Source organism: Tripterygium wilfordii, chromosome 13 (genome assembly GCF_013401445.1).
Source record: "Tripterygium wilfordii isolate XIE 37 chromosome 13, ASM1340144v1, whole genome shotgun sequence".
In the NCBI taxonomy this organism is placed as follows: Eukaryota; Viridiplantae; Streptophyta; class Magnoliopsida; order Celastrales; family Celastraceae; genus Tripterygium; species Tripterygium wilfordii.
In genome coordinates this window covers 3,119,405-3,146,762 of record NC_052244.1, presented here as the reverse complement: position 1 = coordinate 3,146,762, position 27,358 = coordinate 3,119,405, and the positions used below count along the sequence as shown (strand labels likewise).

The window sequence follows — 27,358 nt, the reverse complement described above, 5'->3', positions numbered from 1 at the left end:
TCGTTAATCGAAAACGATGGCCAGATGATCAACTTCAGTCTGACGTTGTCATGGAAGAAGCAGAAGAGAGAGAAAATGAGGAGGAAGAAGAAGCAACGTTTTTAATGTCAGCATAGACATTTTTTTAAGCTTTGTTATTTTTTTTAAAAAAAATGTTTTTTAAGTTTTTATTGTTGAAATATAATTTTAGTTTTTATCCTTATGTGAAATTTCGCTTTATTTAAAAAGTTATTATTTTTTGAAATTAAAAAAATTTGAAATTATTATTTTAACAAATGAAAATATACTATTATATATGATATAACCAAATAGGTAAAAAAAAAAGAGAAGTGGAACATCTCTCAAATAAGCTTCGAATTGAAGTTTATCATAAATTAGTAGAACCACTAATGTATGCGAGGTGTTTGGTAGAATGGGGACCTTTATCGGTACCATTATCTTATAAGCTTTTGTCCCCACTCTACCAAACACTGTTTGAGTCTCGTAAAGTGTGGACTTTGTTTAAAATTTCTTACAAGATGTTCTCAATAAGGCGCTTCTCTAAGAGTGTGTTTCGATTGATTGAGGGATTTAGAGGAAAGGAAGAGAAGGAAAATACAGTTTCTTTCTAATTCCTTTGTTTAAATAGTTTACAAAAAATTAAGGGAGAGATTTGAGGGGATTTTGGATGAAGATTTCATTAAATTTTTGTCAAAATTCTTCCTCCCAAAATGGAGTCATTTGGAGGGAAGGAATGACTATTTAAGTTATTTATAAGTTAAAAATCTATTTTACCCATTGTACATAACACTTTAACATAAAAGTAAGGATAAATTAATAAATTAAACTAATTTTCTTCCCCTTCTTTTTATATCTATCCAAACATGACAGAGGGAAAGTATTATTCTTTCCCTTTCTCTTCCCCTCCTCTCCCCCAAATCTCTTAATCCAAACACACTCTAAAGACCAATTCATGTCATGCAAGTTGAGTTAGCGCTGAATTAATTAGACATCAATTCAGTGCTATGAATGCATTAATGCATGCCACCATATATATATGTATATCTAATAATTCTCTCATGAGATTTCTAAAGTGAGATCCTAAAATGAGATCTTAACTTTTAGGGATCAAAATATTTCTTTTAAAATTTGGAAAAAATATCCTATGCGCATTTAAAATAGGCACCTATGTTGTCACCATTAATTTGAAATATGTGAGACCCAAAATAATGGGTTTCACTTGTCATTTCACTTATCTACACTCTTAAAAAGTTGTGCGTATTTTAAGTACTCAATTTAGGTGCACATAGGAGAATTTTTTTTATATACATACATGCGTACATCTATATATAGATATAGATATATATATATATCTCTTACCCTATACCTTACAATATGCTCCTATACTATAAGGCTATCAGTGTGGAAAGAGATTACCTATTTTTCCCCCCTTTTTCTCGCTTAACTTCTTAACTTCAAGATTGTTAATCACTAAGTTTCATTACAACACCATTATAAAATTGGAGCCTAAAAGATATTGTAGGCTACTCCAACCCAATCAAATCATCAAATGTGAGAGTTTCGCTTGCATGACAAGTTCATGCGAAGTTGCAACCATGTCCTAGAGATATAAAGTGTGTTTGGATTAAGGAATTTGGGGGGAAGGGAAGAGAAGGAAAAGTGAGTTTCTTTTCAATTTTTTTGTTTGGATAGTTTATAAAAAATTAAGGGGAGAGATTTGGGGGGAATTGAGAGAAAATTTTCTTTAAACTTTTGTCTTCCCCAAAATGGGGTCATTTGGAGAGAAGGGATAACTAATTAAATTATTTATAGGTAAATCCTTATTTTATCATTGGACATAATACTAAAATATAAAAAGTAAGGATAAATTAGTAAATTAAAACAAATTTCTTCATTTTTTTTTATCTATCCAAATATGAAAGAGGAAAAATTTTGTTTCACCACAGATACTACATGTTAATTTTGGTGATTGTATCATGTTATGCTATTTGATTAGATGTGCTATGTGATAATTTCACTGCAAATTGATTGAATTTGAAATTGAAAGTCAGCCAAAATTGATTTTTATTAGGATTCTTTATCGCTAACCCTTATTATAATGCTGGGCCCCTTGGGTCTCCCTCCTAAAAGGCCTATTAAGAGGGTGAAGGGCTTGCTCCTATATGTTGCACTTCACATGGGTTTTTATCCGATGTGGGACATTTCGTCTTAACACCCCCTGTACTCTCCCTCCTAAAAGGCCTATTAAGAGGGAGAAGGGCTTGCTCTTATATATTGCACTTCACATGGGTTTTTACCCGATGTGGGACATTTCATCCTAACACCCCCCTGTACTCGTGGAGTGGGTATCAAAGCCCAAGACCCAACGAGTGGACTTCTTACCAGGGACAAGCGTACACCTGCTCCGATACCATAATATAATTCTGGACCCCTTGGGCCTCCCTCCTAAAAGGCCTATTAAGAGGGAGAAGGGCTTGCTCTTATATATTGCACTTCACATGGGTTTTTACCCGATGTGGGACATTTCATCCTAACAACCCTAGAATCAAGCTCAATTCTTTCATATCATATCAATCCCGTTTGAGTTGAAATTTTACAGATTCCTTATTTTCATCATTATGAACATATTTGGTCGAGCAATGTGCGAGACATTTTGATATTTACCCACTGAAAATCTCTGCCCTAATTTATGACCGAGCAATGACCATGTTTTGTGGCTCGATGTGATTTTTCTCAATTCTGCTATGTTTGATCGATCTGAAATTTGGCATGGGGACTCTTACAAATGTCTATTAAAAGATTGTTAGGAGAACCTGTACGTAAAGTATTGTTCAATATTCCCGGACTATTTGTACAGGCTATAGTCCAAAGACAAACAGTTATCTAAAAACTTTCTGCCAAGAAAGATTGGATCACATTAGAGCTCATATTTTATAACCATGTCATATTACTTGAAAACTAATTAATTTCTTGGGATTGTGTTTCTTTTTAAACCCAAAAAAAAAGAAAAAGAAAAAACAGGAAGCAAGAATATTTGGAAGAGTTAGAACACAAACAAACAGTGAAAAATCAGGGTAAAGTGTGCATGCATCTTTCCTTATTTTAGAAACTGTTATTACATACTATTAAACAAAACTATATATGTCTATATGATATATATAGTTTTTCAGTTTCTAAGGCCAAGAACAACACTTCATTACATTAAGACGCACACACATATATATAGTAATATTGCTTGTTAGAGATATTGCTTAAACGATAGCTGTCACAGTAGTCGCCAGTAGAAATGCGAAACCATTCAGAGTCCGAGTAACAAGGTTGAGAGCAGCTTGGAGTGTTCCAGCAGTTGCAGGCAAGAGGTTGCAACCGGCGATCGGGAGCTGAGTCCGCACAACACAACGAATAGGTGGAAGTAAAACATTAACAGCAGTCAGATTGAAGAAGCCAGTGATTGAGGTGTTAGCAGTGGCAAGTGTAGTTCTCCCTCCATCGCATGTCAAGTTAACTCTGACACCAACCAAGGGTTGTCTGGCCAATCTAGGTGTTACTAATCCGGTTGGAGAGCAAGCAAGAAACCCCACAGCCTGGATACTAATGTTCCCTTCAACTATTGAAGCCGTGGTAGCAAAAAGCAGAGCGAAAAGGAGGAGCATGGCCATGGATTGCTGCTGGTTACTCATCATCCTTTTTCTTTTGTTAATCAAGTTATAGAAATAAACTCTGCTTTTGCTCTGTGTCTGTCTCACAAATTTGAAGCGGGGTACCCCTTATTTATAGGTTTTTTTCAATGGAAGAACCTTTCTGTACATTAAAGGCGTGTTTGTTTACCATCATAGGTGGCGGGTGGCCGAGTCATTGAATCCGTTCGTTTGGTAAAGTTTATATGATGTGAAAATAAATTAACTTATAAATTGTGAAAATTAAAATGGTTTATAAATTGTGAAATAAAATTTTCGGTGTTTGGTGAAACGTATATCTAATATTAAAATATTGAATAAAAATTACACAAAAATATATAAATCATTGTAGTTCATTCTTTTTTGATAAATTTTGTTTATTTTATTATAAATAGTTATTATTAAATTTAATTTTAAGTTCAAACTCTTTATAAACATATTTTTATATAAATAAAATTAAAAAATCTATAGTATTATCTTAATAAAACAAAACAAAAAATAAGCAAATCTCTTAAATAAGCTTCAACTTCAAACTTTTTTTTTTTTAACGTTTTGGAGCTTATAGTTTTGCGCTTGGTTAATCATATAGAAATCCTAATTAAAAGTTTCAATTTTACTCATGAAATGATATATTAAGAATGTAAGAATGTTGATATGAAATTTCATAGCAAATGGAATACATATGATCACTCAAGCAAGAAATTTCAATGTTCCCTGAACAATGAATTTGTACTATTATTTTTCTGCAGCCTTTGTTTTTCGCCTATAATATATCGATTTCATGGGATTTTCAATTCTCTATGGGACTCTCACGATCTCACCTTTAGGTGATAGTCTCAATGTTTTTAACCCAAAATGTGACTTTTTTTTTCAAGAACATTATGAAATCTGCCAGAGTCCTTGAATTGTCTCATTTTGGAATATTGGATGATGATATCGTAACAAAATTTCTTTGGGTGACTAAATTGTAACAAACCTCTATCTTTCGATACTATAAAGTATAATTAAACCGCATTAAAGTGTTTATTTATTACACTATCTAAATTAAACATCGACTTAAAGACCAATTCATGCCATGCAAGTTGAGCTAGACCAGACACTCCAGGGCCAACTATACAACTAGTGGTGTCCCCATGGGTTGCATACCACCCATATATCTTACCCTATGAGCTCTGTTGGGATTACCTACACATTATACTATTAGTATTAGTTCTATCAGTATGGAATGAGTTCCCTTTTTTTTTCTCACGACTATTGATTCCAAGATTGTTAATCTCTACGTTTCATTACAACACCACTATAAAATTTTAGCCTAAAAAATATTGTAGGCTACTCCAATCCAAACCAAATTGTTTTAGTGTGAGAGTAGTTTGGCTTGCATGAGAAGTTGGTGCCAAGTTGCAAGCATGTCCTAGAGACCTAGTGGTGTCCCCATGTCCTAGAGATCTAGCAGTGTCCATTATAGTGTGTTTGGATTGAGAGATTAGGAAGGAATAGAAGGGAAGGGAAGGGAAGGGAAATAGAGGTTCCTTCCAATTCTCTTATTTGGATAGTTTATAAAAAAATTAAGAGGAAGAATTTGGAGGGAAGATTTCGTTAAATTTTTGTCAAAATTCTTCTTCCTCAAAATGGAGTCATTTAGATGGAAGAAATTACAAATTAAGTCATTTATAAGTTAAATATCTATTTTACCCTAGTACATAATATTTTAACATAAAAATAAGGATAAATAAGTAAATTAAACAGATTTTCTTTCCTTCGTTTTTTTATCTATCCAAACATGGGAGAGGGAAAAATATTCTCCCTTCCCTTCTCTGCCCCTCCCCTCCCTTCCTCCCAAATCCCTCAATCCAAACACACTCTTAATGAATCATCTACCATGCCAAATCTTGTCCATGCCTACCTATATATTCCTAGTGATTAACAATCTTGGAATTAAGAGTTAAGTGAGAAAAAATGAAAAAAAAAAAAAAATAGGTAATCTCATTCTGTACTGATAATAATAATATTATTAGTATAAAGTGTAGATAATCCCAATAACCTTAATTACAGTATATAAAGGTACAGGGTTAGATATATGGGTGGTATGTAATGTATATATAGCACTGACTTGATGTCTAATTAATAAACCCATGGGGAGACCACTAGTTTTAGGCCTTGAGTGTGGTCTAGCTTAACTTGCATGGCATGAATTGTGGTCATTAAGTCAAGGTTTAACTTAGATTGTGTTATAACAAATTTAATGTCGTACAGTTAGAGAAAGAGAAGCCCCCTTATTCAGGGCATCTAGTTAGAACTTTTGTAATAAGTTTTAAACAAAGTCCACTCTTTTCGTGCCTTGAATATGTGGGGTGTGTTTGGTAGAGCGGACCTCCAAGTTTATAAGCTAGTGGTATTGCTAACGGTCCCCGCTCTAACAAACACCTCGCACAAGCTGCTAGTTTATGGTAAACTTCAATCCGAAGTTTATATGAGAGCGGTTTCACTTTTTATCTTTTTCTTTTCGTGTTATTTAGTTATATTATATATTATATAGCATTAAAAATGATAAAATAAGCTCTACCAAATGGACTTATGGCTGTTAAGAAGGGAAAGGATTTTAAGGGTGTGTTTGGTAAATTTTATTTTGCAGCTTATAAGCTAGTAGGAGTCGTTGTACCAAACATCTCAATCTTATACATTTTTAAATATTATTTCAATTTTATTATATAAAAATATCTTGTATTTTATATTAATAATAAAATAAACAAAATTTATAGAAAAAATTAAAAAAAATCATAAAATAACAAACCACAATGACTTTTACAATTCTCATATTTTCGTATGATTTTTATTCTATCTTTTAAACTAAACGTAATAGAATATTTTATTTTACATGTTTAAATTAGTGTTAGATATACGTTTCATCAAACACTTAACAATTTATTTCACACTTATAAAATAAAATTGTTTTTTCTCACAGTTTATAAATTAACTTATTTTGACAATTTATAAACTTTATCAAATGGATTCATTCTAAACTATCTCGGCTACCACTTTTGGTGGTAAATAAACACCTTTAATGTACACAGATTCTCTGTCACGTCACCACATATTGGAAAAAACCTATAAATAAGGGGTGCCCTTGTTTCAAATTTGTGAGACAGACAAAGAGCAAAAGCAGAGTTTCTTTCTACAACTTGATTAACAGAACAGAAAGCAGAAAGGATGATGAGTAACCAGCAGCAATCCATGGCCATGCTCCTCCTCTTCTCTGTGGTTTTTGGTACCATAGCTTCAACAGTTGAAGGGAACACTAATATCCAGGCTGTGGGGTTTCTGGTTTGCTCTCCAACAGGATTGGCAACACCTGGAGTGCCCATACGACCCTTGGTTGGTGTTGGAGTTAACTTGACATGCGATGGAGGGAGAACTACACTTGCCATTGCTACAACCTCAAACACTGGCTTCTTCAATCTTAATGCCTCTAATGTTCCACTTGTTCTGAGTCCCTCTCTTCCATCTGTTAATTGTTCTGTGCAGGCTCAGCTCCCGATTCCCGGTTGCAACCTCTTGCCTGCAACTGCTGGAATACTCCGAGGTACTCTCACCCTTGTTACTGAGACTCTGAATGATATCGCATTACTCCTGGAGACTGTGAGAGCTATCCTTTAAGCATCTCTAACAAGCAATATTACTATATATGTGTGCGTCTTAATGTAATAAATTAAAGTGGTGTTCTTGGCCGGGACGCCTGAGAAACTTCTTATAAACTATATATCATATATAGACATATAGTTTTGTTTAATAGTATGAATAAAAGTTTCTTAAATAAGGAAAGATGCACACTTTCCCCTGAATTTTCACTGTTTGTTTGTGTTCTTTCTAACCCTTCTAAATATTCTTGCTTCCTCTCCAAGAGACATTTTCCTTGGGTTTAAGTACCAAAGTGTGATGGCCCCACAAGAACAAAGTCGTGCGAATCCAATATATCCACGGCAAATTCAATATTTGAGCCAGACTTTAATAGATAATTCTGATAGTTGTCATATTTTCATTCTGCTTTCTTTTGGGTATGCGTCATATTTTATCATCTCACTACATTGCTCTACAGCTTATGAACTAATGCCATAGCATAGCAAGGGTCTATGTCTCATCAGATGAGGTTGTTTATGTCCTTGTCCTAGTTCAGACAATGAAAACAAAGACTTACACACGGTGACAGGACGCTCATGCATTACGCTACCATTTTGGTTCTAAAACCTTCCTACCTTACTAAGGCCGACCCTAGCCACTTTGGTGCCAAAACGGCACCGTAAAATAGTGCCCAATGAGCTAACGCTGTAAGATAACTCACAAGCTCCACCAAGGGGGCTAGCATTAGAAATAGAATATACGGCATGAAATTCATAACTCTATTACATCAAATAGAGTATAGAAATCATTTACAACAACAAAAAATGGCAGAATACAGGAAACCGTGGATTCGTATCATTGAGCTTACAAGCTAAACAATTACACAAGCTTCAGGATAATCTGAATGGTTCATTACTTTACAAACGAAAGAGAGCAACTAATACAATATTTGACAAAAGAAAATTGGTCACAGCAGCAAAAGGAGAGAATCCCTGAAAGATCTTCTTTTTGGAACGTGTAGACTTCATGAAAATATATCCAGAAAAATTTAGAAACGGGGCCAAGAACGCCCGATAACCAGAAGGTGTCGTAGAATTATATGTGCATAAATCAACGAGCTATCCATGTAAACTTCCAAGATGGAAAAAGATAGCCCATCCAACAGCTAGAAAGAATCATGATTAATCTGTTTCACGGGGTGCAATCAAACCATCTTCAAATTTGCCTGAGGATATATATTCCGGGTCCTCCATGGGGTTCAACAAATCAAGTACGAGTGTCAGAATCGGAGACTTCCCCAGTGTCTCATATTGCTCAAAACATTATGTGTTTTGATGATTCATGCTGATCCGGAAGGTACATGAAAATTTGACCAGAAGAAAAAAGGCTCAGCCTGATGTATCTACTTCCTTACCATGATCTTCCTCTTGAATATTTCTCCTCAACCTTCTCAGCCATATATCATAATCGATTGGATATGGAGTACCACAGAGACTATCTACATAATCAGCAAATGCTTTCAACACTGTCGAGACATCACCGAGCTTCTGCTGAATCAACCTCCTTGACCATGCATTCTCTCTCCACTGTAATGCCCCCTCTACTGAATCCAAGTCAGGTAAAGACCCGCCACAGGAAAAATAAAGCATGTATACCAAGCTCTCTGCATCTGAAGTCGAGCACAACTTTCCCTCCTGCAGAGCATAAGTTGATGAAAAATGAAGATTCATAGCGGGACGGTCCCTATCTTCAAGAATGGCACGGCCCCATCCAACAAGGACAAAGTAAGGATGCCTCACACCAGATCTCACGCATACAATATTCTCCGGCCTGATGTCTCCATGCCGAATGCCGGCAGAAGAGGCAGTCGAAAGTGCAGTTAGGCAATTGTGGCAACACCTGATAGCCTCATCCAAGCCAAATCGCCCTTCACTGACCATATCAGTAACTGTTTCACCAACTGGGCTTGTAACGAGAATTGGGGTGCCACACCAAGGGTGGTCACAGTTTCCACCTGAAGAGGGTCTTCGACGCTGACCAGGGTGAATAATCTTTCCAGAAACACTCAACCGTGGGAGATACTTGCTGGACAGACCTTTCTGTTTCATAATAGTCAATATTTTAGTCTGCCTCTGAACTTGATACCACAAATTCATATCTTCCAACGCTGGCTCTATTTGAGTAGGATGAGAACCAACATATAGAAACATAGAGTTTCCCGGCTCTTCAGTAGGAGATGCAACATAATATGGAAGCTCACCATTACTTAGGACCTTATTTATCTGATAACCAGTTTGCCCATTTGGATCCTCCAACCATAAAACAGACCCTATTCCCAGCTTCATTGACTCTTTACTTTCACGTTTGATGAGTTCATCCAGAACTTCAACAATTTCAGGAGAAACACTGCGCTGTTGGAACCGGAATAGACCATTTCCATTAACTTTGGTATCCCCTAACTGCCTCTCTATTCTTCTTGCTTGGAGGCGAGAGCCATGGTCAGCAGCCAAATCTTCGATCGAGTGCTTGGGTAATCCAGCATATTGGATTATACTTTGGAAGGTTGCAAAAAGTAACTGTAGAGCGCCGATATCTCTCCAGTTGGCATTTCCAAGCTTGTTCCAGATCCTATCAATTGGAGAGACTGTGATTCTAGAATGTTTTTTAATCCACTCAGCAGCCCGCTCATAAACAGTATTCACGTCAAAGTCTAATTTATTCACATCTCCTTCAAGTTTTATAACACCACCATATTGAGAATCAACAAGAATAATAAAGACACAGTTTGGACTTTGCGAAAATTCCAATCTGCTAAAGTTTCTTGATAATAGAATGCGAAGACCATAGAATAGAGCCTCACCTAGAACAGATAAAGAAAGCCGCAAATCACTTTGCACAGCAAAGCTTCCGATATCAGGTCTAAGAAGAGCCATCTGGAGGATATGGTCCCATTTTCCATGTGGATGTCTAGGGTTTTTTAGCAATATTCCGGTGGCACAAAGGCCTTCAAGCTTTTGATTGGCTATTGCCTTCTCAGCCTGATAGAATTTTAAGTTGGCATTGTATAGACAAGCAATGGAAAAAGGCATCGGATCATCCAGCCCCCAAAATGCCTCCCACAAGCCCTTCACACTTGAATGTAGGAAATCTTCAATAGCAAGATAAGCAGTTGCTTCCACTGCATCTGAAGTTGAAGCATAGACAGCATTGGGCATCCGAATTAGTTGCCGAAATGAAACCCCTTCCAGTGCATAGTCAAATTTTTGAAGTTCTATCAACTCAAATGGGACATCAAAGGCAGGATTCTCTGGTCCTGACTCTTCTGACATTGACTCAATCCAGTCTCGAAGTTCCAAGGTTAGACGTTCACTGTCCATAAACCTATAAAGAAATTCCTTTTGATGACGAGCCCTGCTGCCTGATGAAACACTGGACCTTTTCGTCCCAGACCCTATTGAGTCCTGATCTGGGGATCCACCTGCTGTCACAACTGTTTGGTCAATTACAGATACTTACAAGCAATGACTACTTGATACAAGAAGACCAAAAACCAGTAAATAAATTCTAAAAGCTAGCAAAAAAGTCTGACCATTTTAGTGGTCAAATGCATAAAGAAAGGTCAAGTAACTAGGAAGGAAACTAAAGAGAAGTATGCTAGTTATTAATCACAATGGTTTCATTTGAAGGCTTTACATGGTTTTTAAAAGCAGAGCACATGCTCACAATTAGTTGACAACAATAGTTGGATAATAAAGGCTTCATAAGGATTTACTAAGCTGTTGGATTCCTATGTTAACTTTTAAGAAATTAAAAAGCTTTGGCAAGGCAGTTCATAAAGTTATAACCTCTTTCGGCCCTTTCATTGAAACATTTTTCTATAGTTCGGAGGAGAAAAGGAAAATGGCACAAAATTCGTGAATTTTTTTAGACCCAGGGGAAAAATGAAAGAGTTTTCTTCGTTTAGGAAATAAAGAAATGGAGATTGCCGAATCTGTTGTATACTATGGGAAACAGCTGACACCCATAAATACGACTTGAACAACACATGAACACACATACAATGGAAAAAGGCTAAGAAAAACGAGCTCTTGGCCTAGTGGTAGCCACCCCTCAAGAAAGTTGCCAACTACCAGATAGCCAAATTTCAGTTCCTCAACTCAGGTGGAAACAAATACAGATACCTTAATTAAATTCATCTAAACGCCATTCTCAATAAGTCTGCAGCACCACCGGAGAGTTATAACTGGGTCAGTTGTAAAGTTTGGGGAAAAAATGAAGCCAGTAAATATTAACTCCTCTTGGGCCGCACGAAGATCATAATCCAAAGTATCCTTGAGCAAATCTAAGTCTACCAATCTCTGTGATTCTGATGGCATCTCTAACAAAGATATGCCAAGTTCCAAAGCAACAAAATCAACGGAATTGATCCAACCATTAATTGGTGATTTATCCCCTCCCCAGATATTGCAAAAAATTATAAGACCAAACAGTCCTCAGAAATGAGTTGTCTGCATATTCATCTGCTTCAACCGCAATTACTATGCCAAACCAGTAACTTAATTATCTTATAGAAGTAACAATCTAAAAAAAAACACTTCCAGGAAACAAAAAACCATGACAAAGGAAAACAAGGAGAATAAATTTTTAAAAAATAAAAAACTAAAAAGAATGAAAAGAAAAAAGACATGCAAATGGTAAAGAAACAACACTGGAAACTGAACACACTCCTCAGCAATGAGTTCCCCATCATTCCACGAAGTCAGTAAATAATATTTTGACCATCTGCCCATGTCACCCTGTTTAACCTCCACTCTTTCTCTCTGTCTTTCAACTAATCACCAGTTTCTAAAAATTGTATTATCCATAGAACCCCCAGCATATAACAGGTGCGGCTATCTTTTCTTGTTTTCTTATAATTCTTCAGCAAAATTTTATTTTATGCTTGCATTAGTCAGCAAAATTAAGTGGAGGAAAAGAATCATGGGGACCTTAAATGGAACTCCGACTATGTAAAATGTAATCAAGAGATGTGCATAATTGTCAATACATACACAGGCATTAATTCACTTGTTGCATCTGCAGAAATACATAGTTCAAGAATCCTGATTAACCAAGTAAATGTCTTTGTTGCAGATAATCCAGTATCTATCCAAAGAACTCTCCGTCCAGTCTCGGTGGATTTTTTTAAAAAAAAAGAGAATAATTTTAAGGAAAACATAAAATTGTTTCATTGCAACCAAAAAGCAAAACAAACACAGACACAGTAGAATTGAATCAAAATCGAAGTAAAATTGAATCAAAGGAAATAGAATTTAGGGTTTAGAGAAACAGAATATACCTTCCATTACGGTTTCAGAGTATCGTCTTTCCAGAGCTTATTCAGATCTTCCTCGTCGTCTCGTCTGGTCTCCCACCCGATGTTTTTGTTTATCCTACTTTCTCTCTCTAAAAACTCACTCTTACTTTCTCTCTCTAAATACCAGACTTTGACTTCTTTGTTCCATCGTCCTTAGCTGCTCACGGTCCACTGAGAATGACTCGGGTTCTGTTATTTTTAATATTTTTTTAAGAGAGTGGTACTAAGAACATCTACATTGGACTCGACTCTTATGGACTCTTGTGCTCACATTACATGCATCTCAACTCTTCTACATCTATTGATTGATATCAAGTGTTACACTCTAATATACCCACATACCCACACCACATTGACTACTCGAGCTAGTACTCCAAATATTTAATTGGTTTAGTGGGTCTCATAAGAGTAATTGTAGTAGTGATAATTTGCTGGGTCAACAAAATTTTATATTGGGTTCCACTTCTATTACAGGAAAAAGTCAAGTCAAACACGTCTATCAATACAACCACATCAACAAAACAAATCTCTCAATATAACCACATCAACAAAACACTAATTTCTATACATTTTCCTTCCCATCCAACATGGTGGCCAACAAATTCTCATGCCCTCCATGTTATCCCCAATAAAATTACACCAAAACACAATCTTTCAATATAAAACACATCTCCCAATACAGCCACGTCAGTAAAACACAAAACCAATACAACCACATCAACAAAACACAAAACCTCATACATATTTGTTGGCCCAGACAAAATAACACCATTACAAGTGCTCTAAAAGATAGAAAAACAAAAGCAAAACAGAGGACAATGGTTGATGTGACATCAGTTAATTGGTTGAGTGGATCTCATAATAATTACTATTCATCAAATTAAAATCACTCCAAATACGGAATATGGATAAAAAATTTACATGTTTTCAAGTCTGAAATGTTGTCCACGGTAAAACAACTACTGGCACTTCGTCTATAATGTGGGAGCCATTTCAAGTGTCTATCATGTGGGAGCCATTTTCAAGTGCTTGAGGAGGCTCCCACACTGTGGATGCTATGAGATTAATATTTACTATTACCATTTGCAACTGGAACCACTCAAAATAGGGTGGTGGGAAGATGCTTTCTACGTCAGACACTCAAGAATTTCCTTCAGCAGGAAATAAATATTCTTTCTGGGAAGTCCTGTATATAATGCCAGCATTTTACAGTTTTTAGTTTCATTTCATATAGTATACATATATGTATGTATACGTTAATCGGTATGCAAGTTGTTAGTGTGTCTTGATATATACATTTTCACTTCAATTTCATACTAGTAAGTAGTATGGGAATGAAATTCTTGGTCCCACAACAATGTCTGCTATGATTTCAAACCAAATTAATAGGTATTGCAGTTTACCAGTGCTTCAACTAGTTGCAGAAAACAGGACTCCAAATGCTATAAATATAATAGACGACCATGGCCCAGTGGTTCAATTGGGCTGGCTCTTTGAGCCCATAAAAGATTCACGTTTCCTTTCTCAAAGAAAATAAAAATAGGCCGGTCAATTTTTGGGCCTAAGCCTAAGATAGCCCAACTCAGTTGGCCCAAAAAGGAAGCACAGATAGGGGATGTCAATCATATAAGAAAATACGCAGCAGGAGTACCGCTAACGGCTAGCTGGGAAGACGACCCTCCAACGGTCACCAGCCCAAAAGAAATTCAAATTATTTCTTCCAAAAAAACGAGGTGGGGCCCGCCATCCGACAAATGAAAGACTTTGAACGTCCCACCTATCCTTTAATTAATTAATATTATTATTTAAATGGAATGCTTTCGATTGCATGACTCAACTACCCATGCCCCTCCCCCTCAATTACGGCTTTTGCCATTATCGCTTTTCTTTTGAAATAGGGGAGGGGAGACTCGAACCCTGATAACCAAGGTGATACACACAATCTTCATCACTCTAATTAGTGGCTCAGATGTATTATCCCTTCTTCTTTGACTTCAATCAGCGTTGCGTTGATAGCAATTACCCTCCTCACCTCATAAATTTTCCCACTTATATAAAGCTAATGACATAGATGTAGATAATCTCATTTATTTTGGTCGAGAAATATATGATTGAATTGGGTTTGTCATGTTTTTTTTTAATATCATTGAGAAATTTGTTTCTCATTGAAATCGAACTTTGAGCACACATATGCTTAACTCAATCGATTACTAACCGAGTCACCTCTTGTTAGTCGGATTTGTCGTATTGGTATCTCACAAGTTATATTAAGTTGGAGAATGATTAAGCCAATTAAGCATTCGAAAATTCATGCACCATTAAAATCACATCCATATCTTGTTGGTCTTCTCTCTAATTCTTTATTGTAAAGAATTATTTTCCATTAAATTGTTTCGCTACTAAATTATAGTAAAATAATTTTATTCTAATACTATATTTCATGTACATTGATATCGGGTTGGTGCGCCTCTTGGGAGTCATACCTATAGGAACAATTGATGTTGTGACTATCTGTTGGGATTGTGGTGATGAATTTTGCCCTTTAAACAGTAAATATGTCATTCAAATTTTTAGAAGTAGAATTAACGACGTCATTTGAAAGAATGTTATTGTAAATAATACAAAGATTATTGTCGGTCATAAACAAGATTGAACTCAATATATTTAGAGTTGAATACATTTATATATTTCCTTAATAATATTTATTTGGGCTGTATTTTTTTTTCTCATAATGAAATACACCCTATTTTCGTAGTTTCTCTACATATGAGGGTATAGATTAGTCATTTCACTTTCTAACGTCAATAATTGGAATCACAAATCGTGTTGCTTCCACCAAATACATTTGTAGTAGCTAAGAAGAGTTAAACGGCAATACCACGCGCGTTTCCAGATTTAGAAATACAAACGTTATTCTTTCAGGGGTGGCAAAAAAGGGGTTACGGATCGGTTTCGGATGGACAACAACATATATTTACGAAATATCTATATGTTCGGACCCAAATTTGGATTGAATTTCTAACATACTTAATTGATCATACCCGGATCGGTTTAAATCTGGACAAATAAATCAGACAATAACCTAATTCGGGTTAAGGTCTGGACAAATAAATTGGATAAGATTTATATGTTTAGACTCGGACTAGATTTTAAATCGGAATTTCTTTTTTGTATTTGAGCTCAGATTTCGAACATATAATTTACTTTCAAACTTAATTTAATCATGTCAGACAAATTCAGTCATCGGAATTTGTCACCTCTCCTTCCAGCCCAACCTAGCCCTAAAGCGCGTGACGATACTCTCCCTGAAACCAAATATATAAAAACGAATCCAACGACTACACATCCTGAATATTTCGTCCTACCGACACGTCACTTCAAATTCATTCTTTGATTTAAGAATTATTAGATTTATTCTTTTTTCCTATATAAAATTAAAAAAAAAAACGCAGAAAGTAAAAAATAATTCTTTCTTCTCTCCTCAAAATCAACCATTCAATCATTCCAAGGAGAGATCGCTTCAGTCTCTCTGCAACATTCGCGACCCTGTGTAGAGAAGAACGAAGATAAGGTGATTTCTTATCTGGGTTTGTTGAACTTGTTTGGCTTTCTTCAATTTTCGGTTTGATCAATCCCTTTTGAAGTGTGAAATCGATTATATTTTTAATTAGTGTGAGTTGGATCGGTCGATTTGTTTGTGTCAGTGGGTATTCTGTGCTTGTTTGTTAGTTGATTCTTCACTTCTTTGTCGGTTCTTTTCTTGTTCAGTTTTTAATGGATGTTAAATTTTATTTTTTTTTGTTCAGTTTTTAATAGATGTTAAATTAAATGTTCTTTTCTTGTTCAGTTTTTTATGGATGTTAAATTAAATATTGCTTGTCAATGTGGTCTAATTGCTTTCTTGTAGGCATGGGTGAGAATCTAGGTTTACAAAGGGGTGTGAAAGAAGTTCTTCGTTTATTTTCAAATTCTTGTTTCCTCTATCTGCTGGGTTTTGGTTATCGATGACTAGTTGGTGAGTGCAGCGTTGGCTTTCTGATCAGTTTAGACATGAATTCTGGAGGTGAAATTTTGTGTTTTTGGACCTGTTGATTTGTTTCTGTGGTGAGTGACTGTTTGGTTGACGAGATTTACATCTCTTGGGAGGGTTTGGATGGATGTGTGCATTAGATTATATGTGGTTTTGGGTTATATTTTTTAGGTTTCCTTCGCATCCCTTGGAATTTAACCTTTCTTTCTGTCCGTTATGTGTGAGATTTTATGATATTTCTAAGTAGCTGAACTTTGAATGTTTTCTGTGAGTTGTCAGTTGGACATTTACCTGCGTTGTACTAAAATTTTTATTGTTTATTAGTTGTTTCATGTGCTTCGTTTTTATGTTCATTTCTTGAGATGCAGAATGATAAAATGGGAAAAGTGCATTTCTGTTTGAGTATCTATAATATGGAATCATATAAGTGTCAGATGAACCTATAAAGAACTTAGGTGAAAAGATTTTGAGAACTTGGCTGGTAAACAAAATGCTAGGGCAGGAGCTCTATGCATTACGGAATAGTTTATGGAAGGAGATCCAGATTACCTTAAGGATGAGAAGATAATCCTGGAATCAGGAGTATTGGAAACTTCATTCTATGATTTTATAGTAAGCTGTTGACTGTTCTTCCTATTTGGTAGATGTTGCTGTGTTATGGACAAATTACTGAAAGTGAAGTTTTTTCTCTGAATATTTTGATGTCTATTGTCATTTCAGTTTTTTTTCTTGGTTGACCTATCATCACTTTGGACAGCAAGGTTGGAGTAGATTTGGCACTTCTTTTGCTGAAGTACTGATTCCGTACTGTTGGAACTTGAAATTCACAAGCTTGGTGCAAGGATCCCATTTTATTTTGTGGCTATGGTAATTTATATCTTCTCCCATAACAGATTATCTTTGTTTTCTTTTGATTATCAATGCATCCATATATTGGTAAGAGTGTAAGACTAAAACTTTTCCTGATTAGACATACTAGGTAAGAAATGCATAGAAAGAGAAATGATATAATACGAAAAATGACCATACAATAATTTGAGGTTTTTGTGATGGAACTAAACTTCATATACGTTCGTAAAAATGCTGATTGGCCCATTGAATAAGTTTCAAAATGATATCAGATCTGGCAATGCCTCTAATTCTTAACGGATGTTGGAAATAGTGAAGCTATGTTTCACATGCTCTAGCTTTGTACACTGCCTAAGGAACTCATAGCTAAGTGTTCAATAGGGTGGAAATATAGTGGTTTGCACTTTGCAGGCAGTTTGCCTTGTAAGACCAAAAATTTTGTGTCCAGGAATGCTTGACTTTATCTTATTTTTTGTTGTTTTCTGTTGTAGGCAACTAATGAGAATCTTCCACCAAATGTAATAAAGCAACTTGCAAAGGAGTTGAAGAATCTTGATGAATCTCCACCAGAGGGCATTAAAGTTGGAGTAAATGATGACGATTTTTCAAACATATATGCTGATATCGAAGGCCCAGGCATGCGACCTTTTCTTTGAAATGCTATTTTCCTAATTCTGACGTAAGTTTCATGCTAGAGTAAGATTTTTTACCTTGCAGGTGGGACTCCATATGAGAATGGCGTTTTCCGAATGAAGTTGTTACTTTCTCACGACTTCCCACACTCACCTCCTAAAGGTGAGGAACTATTTATGAATTTGTATGGTTTCTAGAATAGAATGCAAGTTTATAAGGCAAATATTTTTTTCAAAAAGATAGGCGTTCACTTTTTATTTTCTGCCACCCTTTTCTGTGTAACCCAGATTTGTATTATATCTACCTACATGGGCTGTTGATTTTATATATTTTGGCCACCATTTTGCGTAATCCATGTTCTTTTCGATCATTTTTGTGAGCTATTTTTGTGGTTTTACTGAACGCTTGCAGGATATTTTTTAACTAAGATTTTCCATCCAAACATTGCTTCAAATGGTGAGATATGTGTCAATACATTGAAAAAGGATTGGAACCCAAGTCTTGGATTACGACATGTTCTCCTTGTAAGTTAACATGACATAATTGGTATTCTTTCTTTATGAACTTTCTATGTTTTACTGGTTATTTGATTAGAGCTGTTTCAAATGGACCGTTTTAGTTAAACTTTAATGTAGATTTTTGGGTTAGTTCTTAATATTATATATCCTCAAGTCAAGCATGGGCTGTATGATAACAGGTAGTCAGGTGTTTATTGATTGAACCATTTCCAGAGTCAGCCTTGAATGAACAGGCTGGCAAGATGCTGCTTGAAAACTATGAGGAGTATGCCAGACATGCCAGGTAAGCAAGTCCATCTACTTATTTTGCTTCCCGTCTTATTAACTGAAGACAGGGGAACCATACATGTGATGTTAGGCAGTTTTTGGTCTTAGGACTGCATTTGGCCCTGGAAATAAGCATGTGATGTAGGACCTTTGGTTTTTTGGAGGAGCACATTTGGAAACTTTCAAGTTTGTTTTGTTATGGAGGAACTTATTTCATCTCTGACTTATTTCGCTGTGCGTCCTTTAAAAATAGTTTTAATTGAGCTCATTATGCCCATTCAAGGTTAAGATGCGGTTTGGAATTCTGAGGCTCAAGCGAGTTGACTTGGTGGTGTTGAATTTTTTAAGATAGTTCTGGCAGATAATAGATTGTCATCATTGGTATACGCCTTGATGCATTTTTGCCAAGCTTAAGGAAGAGAGTTGTCCCATAAAGTATGCTTTTAGAAACTTAACCATGCTTTGATCTTTGAAAAGCTTTCGCAATTTAATCGAGGTTCCAATTTTTTTTCCTTTCAATGCTTTCACCAACACTTTCTCAAGCAAAAGAAAATTATGCATGAACCATTGATTTTGATGGCACTTGTCAACCATGTTCTGTCATTGTTATGGAACTAATTAGAAAAGGTTGGGTTATTCTTGTTTCCTTCCCTCAACTCATTTGCAGGCTTTATACTGGAATTCATGCTAAGCCAAAACCCAAGTTTAAATCAGGGGCAATTTCGGAGTCAACTACTGTACTGAATGTTGATCAAACCAATGCCTCCATCCTCAAAGTCGACCAGAAGACCAGTGCAAATGGTGCTGTATTGCCACCGCCATCACCATTGGCCCCTTCGACTACAGTCAGCAAAGTAGGAAATAACCATGATCAGCTAGCGACTGCAGTTCCAACGTCTGAGACAGGAATTAGTGGATCTGCTGCCGCCCTGGCCCCAATGACCACAATGCAGAAAAGGGATGGTGCGGTAACAAAACTGCCAGCGGACAAGAAGAAAATGGATGCAAGAAAGAAAAGCTTGAAGAGATTATAGTTTTCTTGAATATGATTTGAGCTTCCCTCATGGAACACTTTCTTTTCCTTTTTGTTGATGAAAGGGGGGGAAAGCATAATCATTGTAGTCGGGAGATAGTGGATACATTTTCCTTGCCTAAAGAAATGATGGATCTGATTCTCCTTACCCCATTAATAAAATTTGCATTGTCCCTGATTTGGTATGGATTTCTTGTGAAGAAATCTTGCATGCTTCTATGCAGTTCTACTTTTAAGTTCATGCTCTAGAGGAGGTATATTATGTACAGACTTCTTAAAAAAAACAAAAAAAAGAGTTCCGAAGAGATCGGATGCACGAAGAAATTATTCGAACCATCCATCAACAGATATGCAAATCTTCCAAGGTGAATAAAGATCCAAAAAAGGCCAGAAAAGACTAATATAAAACTGCAAAGACCTTTTAGTCACAAGACATTGCAGCAGGAGACGTTACACTAAACAAGTAAACATAAACACAAAGACCGCTACTTGAGACTTAATACTAAAGACATGGAATAAAAATTGACAAAAAGGGAAACAGGGAGTCACACCATAATAGCCAACAACCCTGTTCTCCTTTCCTGTTCTTTTTTTAAAAACGTTTTATGTTGAAATGGCCTATGATAATCACTTGGCCATCATAACCTTGACAAACTCCTCGTAGTTAATCTGGCCATCACCGTCAACATCTGCTTCCCTAATCATCTCATCAACCTCCTCATCAGTGAGCTTCTCACCAAGGTTTGTCATCACATGGCGGAGCTCAGCAGCAGAGATGAAACCATTCTGATCCTTGTCAAAAACTCTGAAGGCCTCTTTCAGCTCCTCCTCAGAGTCGGTATCCTTCATCTTCCTAGCCATCAGGTTCAGAAACTCCGGAAAGTCAATGGTCCCATTACCATCAGCGTCAACTTCATTAATCATGTCCTGGAGTTCAGCCTCAGTAGGGTTCTGGCCCAATGATCTCATAACGGTTCCAAGTTCCTTGGTGGTGATGCAACCTGGAAAATCAAATGACACAAGAATTCTTAGTAAAGGATGAACATCTTACTCAACAAGAAAGGAACATACAACTAGGGCATCAAAATGACAGGCGAATTTTGGTACGTAATTATATAAACTAATCTAACAAGCAAATGTAGGAGAAAATTTTGATCCAGAATCTATTGTTTCACATCTGAACAACGGTACAGTTGCTCCATCCAAGCTGTAAATATGGCCACTACACTTAAAGATCCCCCACAAATTCAATTTTTCTCACAGCACATGATAAACCGCTGAGAATATGAAGGCATACCAGATTTTATAGTGAAAAATGGAAACTATCACGGACAAAATACTTCCTTGATCTCCACAGATTATTACCCAATTAACACCAGTACGTTACAAACTAACATAATTAGGATCCTCGTCAATTCAAATACTAGTCCACAGAGTAATTAACGACAAAGTATAGCCATGGGCGCAACGGCGACAGTCCTTCAAATCACCAACAAATAAATTTTCACATTCTGGATTACATGTTCCATCCATACATACAGCTAATACTTCATGTCACATTCACACAGATATGATCTTAGGTTAACAACCTATAACTGAAACTTCCACAATCCAAAGGACTCCACGACCAAGTAAACTTGCATCCATCGAACAGTTCTATCTTGATTTGGTTAAACCAAAAGATAAAGAAGTTCAAATCTGTCATCAATTCATCATCACTAACATATAAAGACGAAAATCACATTCTCATCACGGATTCCATCACAGTCCTTCAAATTTCGCAACACAGAAAAGAAAATAAAAAGCGATCTGAAAACCAGAACAAATACAGAACCAGATCTAATAATCAAAAACAATAAAGCAAGTATGTATGAATAGAGAAAAAGAGAGGGATACGAACCATCGCCATCCTTATCAAACAAACTGAAGGCTTCCTTGAACTCAGAGATTTGGTCGTCGGAGAGTTGTTCCGCCATATCTGATTTACTGATTCAAACGTAAATGCTTTTCTTCTTCTGCTTTTTCAAAGAAATGCAGAGAGCAAGTAATAAGACCCAATCAAACACCCAGAGAGAAAGTTGCGATTGGCTGGCGAGAAAATGCTAGTGGCGCTTTTTATATGAACCTTGCCTTTTCTTTTCAATATATTCTCAGCATCCGGACGTAACTACTTTATCAATTCCGCCTCAATACGAAATACCCATTCTACCCTTCCTTTTGAATATAAGAGTGTCAAATGACCATTCTACCCCTATCATTCTTTACTCCATTTATTTTATCAAGGGTAAAATAGGAAACAAATGAGACGCGAACGAGCATATAAGAATCGCAAGGGACCGGGCATTGCTGAAAAGTACGCTGCAATTACTCATAACCTCCGGCATCTATGAGATGGTGCCACGTGTCCAATTCCGGTTTCTGTGTATGCATCCTACGGACCAAAACAAAGCTAACCCTACACGTGGTTCTCGCTGGTCCATTATATTTATTTTTTTCCCGTTATAGTAATTATTTATTTTTTTTTAAAAAAAATTAAATTTTGTAAATGATTAACGCGTATACGCGGTTTAAACGCGGCGTGTGAGGAGGTCCACATGTCTTAAGTTGACTTCGACGTCAATTTTGCGTCGCGCTCGCAGTATTCTCAGGCGGCCATATCGAATCCACCCAATTAGTTATTATCATGTAAAATTACTTAAATGCCCATTTCTTTCTTTAGCTTATTATTTCTTTGTCTTGTCTGATTTATTTTAATTCGAGGATAAGATTTATCAGTTCGAATATAATCAGAATATACGCTGTTTTCCAATTGTCTTATGTGCGGCGAAGATCTATACACCACTGGATAGGCCATATTTGTCGAGCTGCCGACCAAGGCACAGTCGAGGTGTCGAATAGAGCAAACGATATCCGAGGGCTCGTCTAACAGTGCACCCGAGTAGTGTAGCTGATACAAGCCTTCAGCCTTAACCTAATTGATGTATGAGGAAGAGAGAAAGCAGAGAGAATTCCAGAGAAAGAGAGTGAAAATGAGTGTGTATTATTATTCGCTTCAATAACTGCCTCTTAACAAACTAAACCATTCCCTCTTATACTACAAGTAACCGACATAAGCCAGGCTTAACGGACGCTAAGTACTTAATACAAAAGGTAACCACACTTAAGAGACTTATTAACAGTCTTAACAAACAGTGAAACTAAATGCATGGTTACGTAACAATGGCCGAGCTGAGAACATCTCAACTAAACGAGATGCCACCTCGGAAATCCTGGGTGAGTGGGTGACCGAACGTCATTGGGAACCATGAATTCTAAGGGAATCATACTCCTTTTAGGAAAGGAATCAAGACGATGATTCATGACCCTCTGGAAAATCCTTCTAAAAATTAGGGAGGAAGATATATTCTCCGACCTAAATTGGACTACCCAATACCATATTAAGGGGGCTTCCGTGCTAGGTAATTGTAACTCTGAGTATTCATTACTTTCAATTACAAGCAAAAGGAGAGCTCTGAGCTGAAGAGTACTCTCGACCTCCAATGACTATCGAGCTTACTTGAGTGTCAGAGAGGTCTCGTTCTGATACTCAGGTCCCCCATAGCTCACCTTACTTCCTTCGAAGATTACCGAAGCACAACCGAGATGTCATCTCCTGACAGCTAGTCCGACCACCTGATACATCAACACGACCGAACGAGTTTTTGATGTCATCATTATTAGTTCATATGCTATATTATCCGTAAATAAATTTAATCATGTTATATTGGTTTTCAGTAACTTGAAAAGAGAGTGAATTCCAATATTTTGTATTGCATATTGTAACTATCATAATATGGTAATAAAAGTCTATTAATATTACATGATCGATAATATTAGTGATGAGATAGATTGAAAGAATCAATGATCACACGGGATTAGAGTTGGGTGAGTATATCGTTGAAAAGAATAAAGAATAGAGACAGAAGATGGAATTTGCTTTCCATATATTAGTAGGGCTAAATGTTTAGCATGGTGTTCAATTCAACTTTTTTTATATGTTGCTACATACGGATGGTTGTCTTTCTCGTTGAGAATTGACATCAACAATAGAAAAAAACTAATATTAGACACCCAATCATCACCTCTATAAATCGAAAATGATGGATATGGTTGAGACACTAGTTAGAATCTTTTGATGTAGCTTTTTCTTAGAATAAGGATAAAATGTCCTCACCTAATGGGTCTACTTATTAGATACAAATGGCAAATCAATTTTCTTAAGACTTTCATGTCTTATAGATTTGGTATGAACAAATATGCTCAAGTCTTTTTTTGGCTATAACACGTTTTTCTTCAACATTTTGACGTGGAATGATGTAAGTTTGTAGCTCACCGTGTACTGGTTCATCGTCATATGAGTTTTTATCTCAAAAGTTTGGGGTCGACTTTATGAGAAAATCAATAGAAATCTACTATGTATATTCGTTTCCTCTGTTCACTTCTATCTAGGATTAGACTCTCATCAACTCCAATTGAATCTTATATTATCTTACCACTTCAAACCATATTTCTTTATATCTTTTTCTATGTTTTGTACTCCCATATATACATATTCTCTCGATTCTCCTCAATGTTGCACGTTATCTCTATGTTGTTTGCTCATATATACTATCTTAAACAATTTTCTCACAACTTATCTTCAGTTGGTGCAACTCCTAGCTTAGATTTAATAATATCATTTATTATTCTATATTTTCTTGTGTTACCATATATCCAATGAAATATTCGCATTCATGCTATATGCATTTTGTGAATATATTGTCACTTAATAATCTAATATTCGGAATCATAGATCATCGCAGATTAGCTGTCTTTGTTGTTGTTATCAGTCGATCTACCGTACAGATGAGTAATTGAGTATATCCATAAGTGTAGATATTTTCGATTTTAATCATAGAAATACCAAAAACCGAATTGAACTAATTTTAATTCTTTTGTATTCGAAATTTTTAATTATTCGAAGATTGTAGCAGAAATGCCCTTATAGCTCAGTGGTAGAGCGCCAGTCTTGTAAACTGGAGGTCCGTAGTTCGATCCTGCGTGAGGGCATTTAAATTTTTTTATACTAAGTCTTCTTAATTTTTATTTTAATGAACATTATTTATCAAAATATTCATTAGGATTTTAGGGGAGGCCATATTCAATCAAATTATAGGCCTAGCAGTGGACATGAGTCCCTTTTCTTTTCTTTTTTTAAATATCCGGGTCGACTTTAAATCCCAAACGAGTTTAACATTAGACCCAAACTCGGCCCCTTTATCTTATGGGCCGAGTCTAAATAGGGCCGTCCATGAGCGATCGGCCCATTTTCATCCCTAACAATACTTAATAAACCATTCACAAATTTTGTAAATTCTCCATGTCTTTTGTAGTTTTGTGGACGTTTACAGGTCCAAGAGTAAGCTTGTAATCTAGGTTTTTGGTAATTGGTTACTTGGCTTTGAAGAATAAGAATATTATTGTCAATAAAATGACAAATCTCAATCAAATACTTATGATAAATCTATGATACCTTCATCAAGCACAATACCATATTACCATTATTGCAACGGAAGAACATACATGGAAGGAAACACCCAGAAAACAAAACACACACACACACCTTTAAAAACAAGTTCATTTAGCTTCATTGCTTGGTCTTGTTCTCAGGCTGCTGGTGTAAGAAAGTAGCCTCAGCATTCTCATCACTGCAATATAGACAAGGGTGTTGCTCAAACCCTTGTTCCTTTAAGAGCTTCCTAGCCATCATCACAACCTGTTTATTGGTCAATGGACCTGAATGCTCTTTCAACACCAACTGCACTGCATTGCTAAATGCACCATAAGCTTTCCCTCCTTGTTCCGTTGGGCTCATGTCCGCGGATGTTTCATTTTCTTGACACCCACTAAGCAGAATTCCCTCATCAGGTTTCAGTGGTGGGAACGAGTCCAGTTCATACTTTGCCGATCGAAACTTGAGACTTGCATCGCCTCCAAAGGATTCTAACAAGTGGGTGCTAATGTCGGATGTGTTGATGCTGGTTTGGGAAGATAAGTGTTGGAGTACAGACTCGTAAGGGATGGTTTTGGGACGGATATGAGAGTTGATGGTAGAAGTGTTGGTGGTAGAATGAGGTCCAATCTGCTCTTTTTCTTTGTCTATTAGGCCTCCACTGTGGCATGAATCCGAGAAAATTATGAAGCTTGCTCCTTTCGGAACGCGGTTCACTATATGCCTGAAATCTACATCTGCATAATTCCATAAATGTCATCATCATCGTCGTCAAGTCTTAACCTCATATTAATCAGTACAGCATTAGTATGAACACACCAGTGATGAGATTGAAATCGCAGGGCACAATTGCTTCATCCTGCTTGGAGGGATGACCAGGCTTTGGAATTCTTGTTCCATGTCCACTATAGTGAAAAAACAGGACATCTCCATCCTTGGCTTGACCGGCCATCTTCTCCAGCGCCTTCTTGATGTTTGCACCGGTGGGCATGACGGGCGATCCAGCTGCATCTGTCAAGAGCTCAATGTTTGTGTGATCAAACCCAAATCGTTTGATCAGCACCTCTTTCATAGCAAGAACATCATTTATGCATCCATGCAATTCATTCCTAGTGTGTGCATAGTTGCACCCTACCAGAACTGCGAATCTCTTCATTCTTTTGGACAATAATACAAAATTCAAAAAGCTAAAGAATTTGCCTTTCAAGTTTCAATCCTCAATTGCTTGATTTCTCCTTCATTACCTGCTATGTATTTATAGTCTCAGCTTATGCATACTATATGAAACGTCACACGCATTTCCCTTGCAAGTTGGGTCAAGCAAAGTATTAAACTGACCTTTTAGTTGGCTTACAAGGGTAGGTATTAGTAGGGGTGACAAAACGCTGTCCGATCTGGATGACTGAATTTGTCCAACCCAGAATAAACCGAGTTTGGACATAAAATTATATGTCCGAAATCCGGGTCCAAAGACAAATTTTTTTTTTCTAGTTTGAAATAGGATTAGGCTCCAACACAGAAATCTTATCCGGACCCTAACTTGAATCAGATTATTGTCAAATTTAGTTGTCTGAATTTAAATCAATCTAGGTTTGGTTAATTAAGTACGTCCGTAATCCAATCCGGGTTAGGGTACGGATATATAAATATTTCGTAAACACATGCTCTTGTCTGACATAAATACGACCCGGAACCGAATTTTTGCTACCCTAGGTATTAATACCCTAATTGAAAAGGAATATTTAATGATATATATATATCATTATAGAGTCATAGCAGTAGCTTCCACGTTCTATTAAATAAGGAAAAGATTGGCTTTTGGGCAAAGAAAGAAAGGAGATTAACGATTA

The 27,358-nt window shown here is 36.3% G+C and overlaps 4 protein-coding genes and 1 non-coding gene across 11 annotated transcripts; 2 read left to right on the top strand and 3 right to left on the bottom strand.

Moving 5' to 3' along the window:
- Positions 1-8,125: 8,125 nt before the first annotated feature.
- Positions 8,126-12,831, bottom strand: LOC120013449. Its single transcript, XM_038865254.1, has 2 exons — positions 12,631-12,831; positions 8,126-10,770 (listed from the first exon to the last, which is right to left on the bottom strand). Exons 1-2 carry the CDS (start codon positions 12,635-12,637, stop codon positions 8,681-8,683), a joined length of 2,097 nt encoding a protein of 698 aa, XP_038721182.1. The 5' UTR covers positions 12,638-12,831; the 3' UTR covers positions 8,126-8,680.
- Positions 12,832-16,068: 3,237 nt separating this feature from the next.
- LOC120012433 (ubiquitin-conjugating enzyme E2 22-like) lies at positions 16,069-20,156 on the top strand. 7 transcript variants are annotated; one of them, XM_038863860.1, is made up of 8 exons: positions 16,087-16,219; positions 16,556-16,663; positions 17,436-17,545; positions 18,019-18,163; positions 18,245-18,322; positions 18,572-18,684; positions 18,858-18,961; positions 19,613-20,156. In XM_038863860.1, the coding sequence occupies exons 3-8, from the start codon at positions 17,543-17,545 to the stop codon at positions 19,977-19,979; spliced, it is 810 nt and encodes a 269-aa protein (XP_038719788.1). In that variant the 5' UTR covers positions 16,087-16,219; positions 16,556-16,663; positions 17,436-17,542; the 3' UTR covers positions 19,980-20,156. The 7 variants fall into 7 exon arrangements, with proteins under 7 accessions (XP_038719784.1, XP_038719787.1, XP_038719788.1 ...); XM_038863857.1 differs by having other exon boundaries at positions 17,399-17,545; XM_038863858.1 differs by lacking the exon at positions 16,556-16,663 and adding an exon at positions 16,951-16,952 and having other exon boundaries at positions 16,198-16,219; positions 17,399-17,545.
- Positions 20,157-20,350: 194 nt separating this feature from the next.
- LOC120012435 (calmodulin-7) lies at positions 20,351-22,106 on the bottom strand. The gene is made up of 2 exons (XM_038863864.1): positions 21,879-22,106; positions 20,351-20,979 (listed from the first exon to the last, which is right to left on the bottom strand). Exons 1-2 carry the CDS (start codon positions 21,952-21,954, stop codon positions 20,606-20,608), a joined length of 450 nt encoding a protein of 149 aa, XP_038719792.1. The 5' UTR covers positions 21,955-22,106; the 3' UTR covers positions 20,351-20,605.
- Positions 22,107-24,994: 2,888 nt separating this feature from the next.
- Positions 24,995-25,066, top strand: TRNAT-UGU. The gene has a single exon. It is a non-coding gene; the product is annotated as a tRNA-Thr (tRNA).
- Positions 25,067-25,473: 407 nt separating this feature from the next.
- On the bottom strand, positions 25,474-26,739 carry LOC120013356 (metacaspase-9). The gene is made up of 2 exons (XM_038865137.1): positions 26,328-26,739; positions 25,474-26,245 (listed from the first exon to the last, which is right to left on the bottom strand). Exons 1-2 carry the CDS (start codon positions 26,662-26,664, stop codon positions 25,644-25,646), a joined length of 939 nt encoding a protein of 312 aa, XP_038721065.1. The 5' UTR covers positions 26,665-26,739; the 3' UTR covers positions 25,474-25,643.
- Between the last annotated feature and the right edge of the window lie 619 nt (positions 26,740-27,358).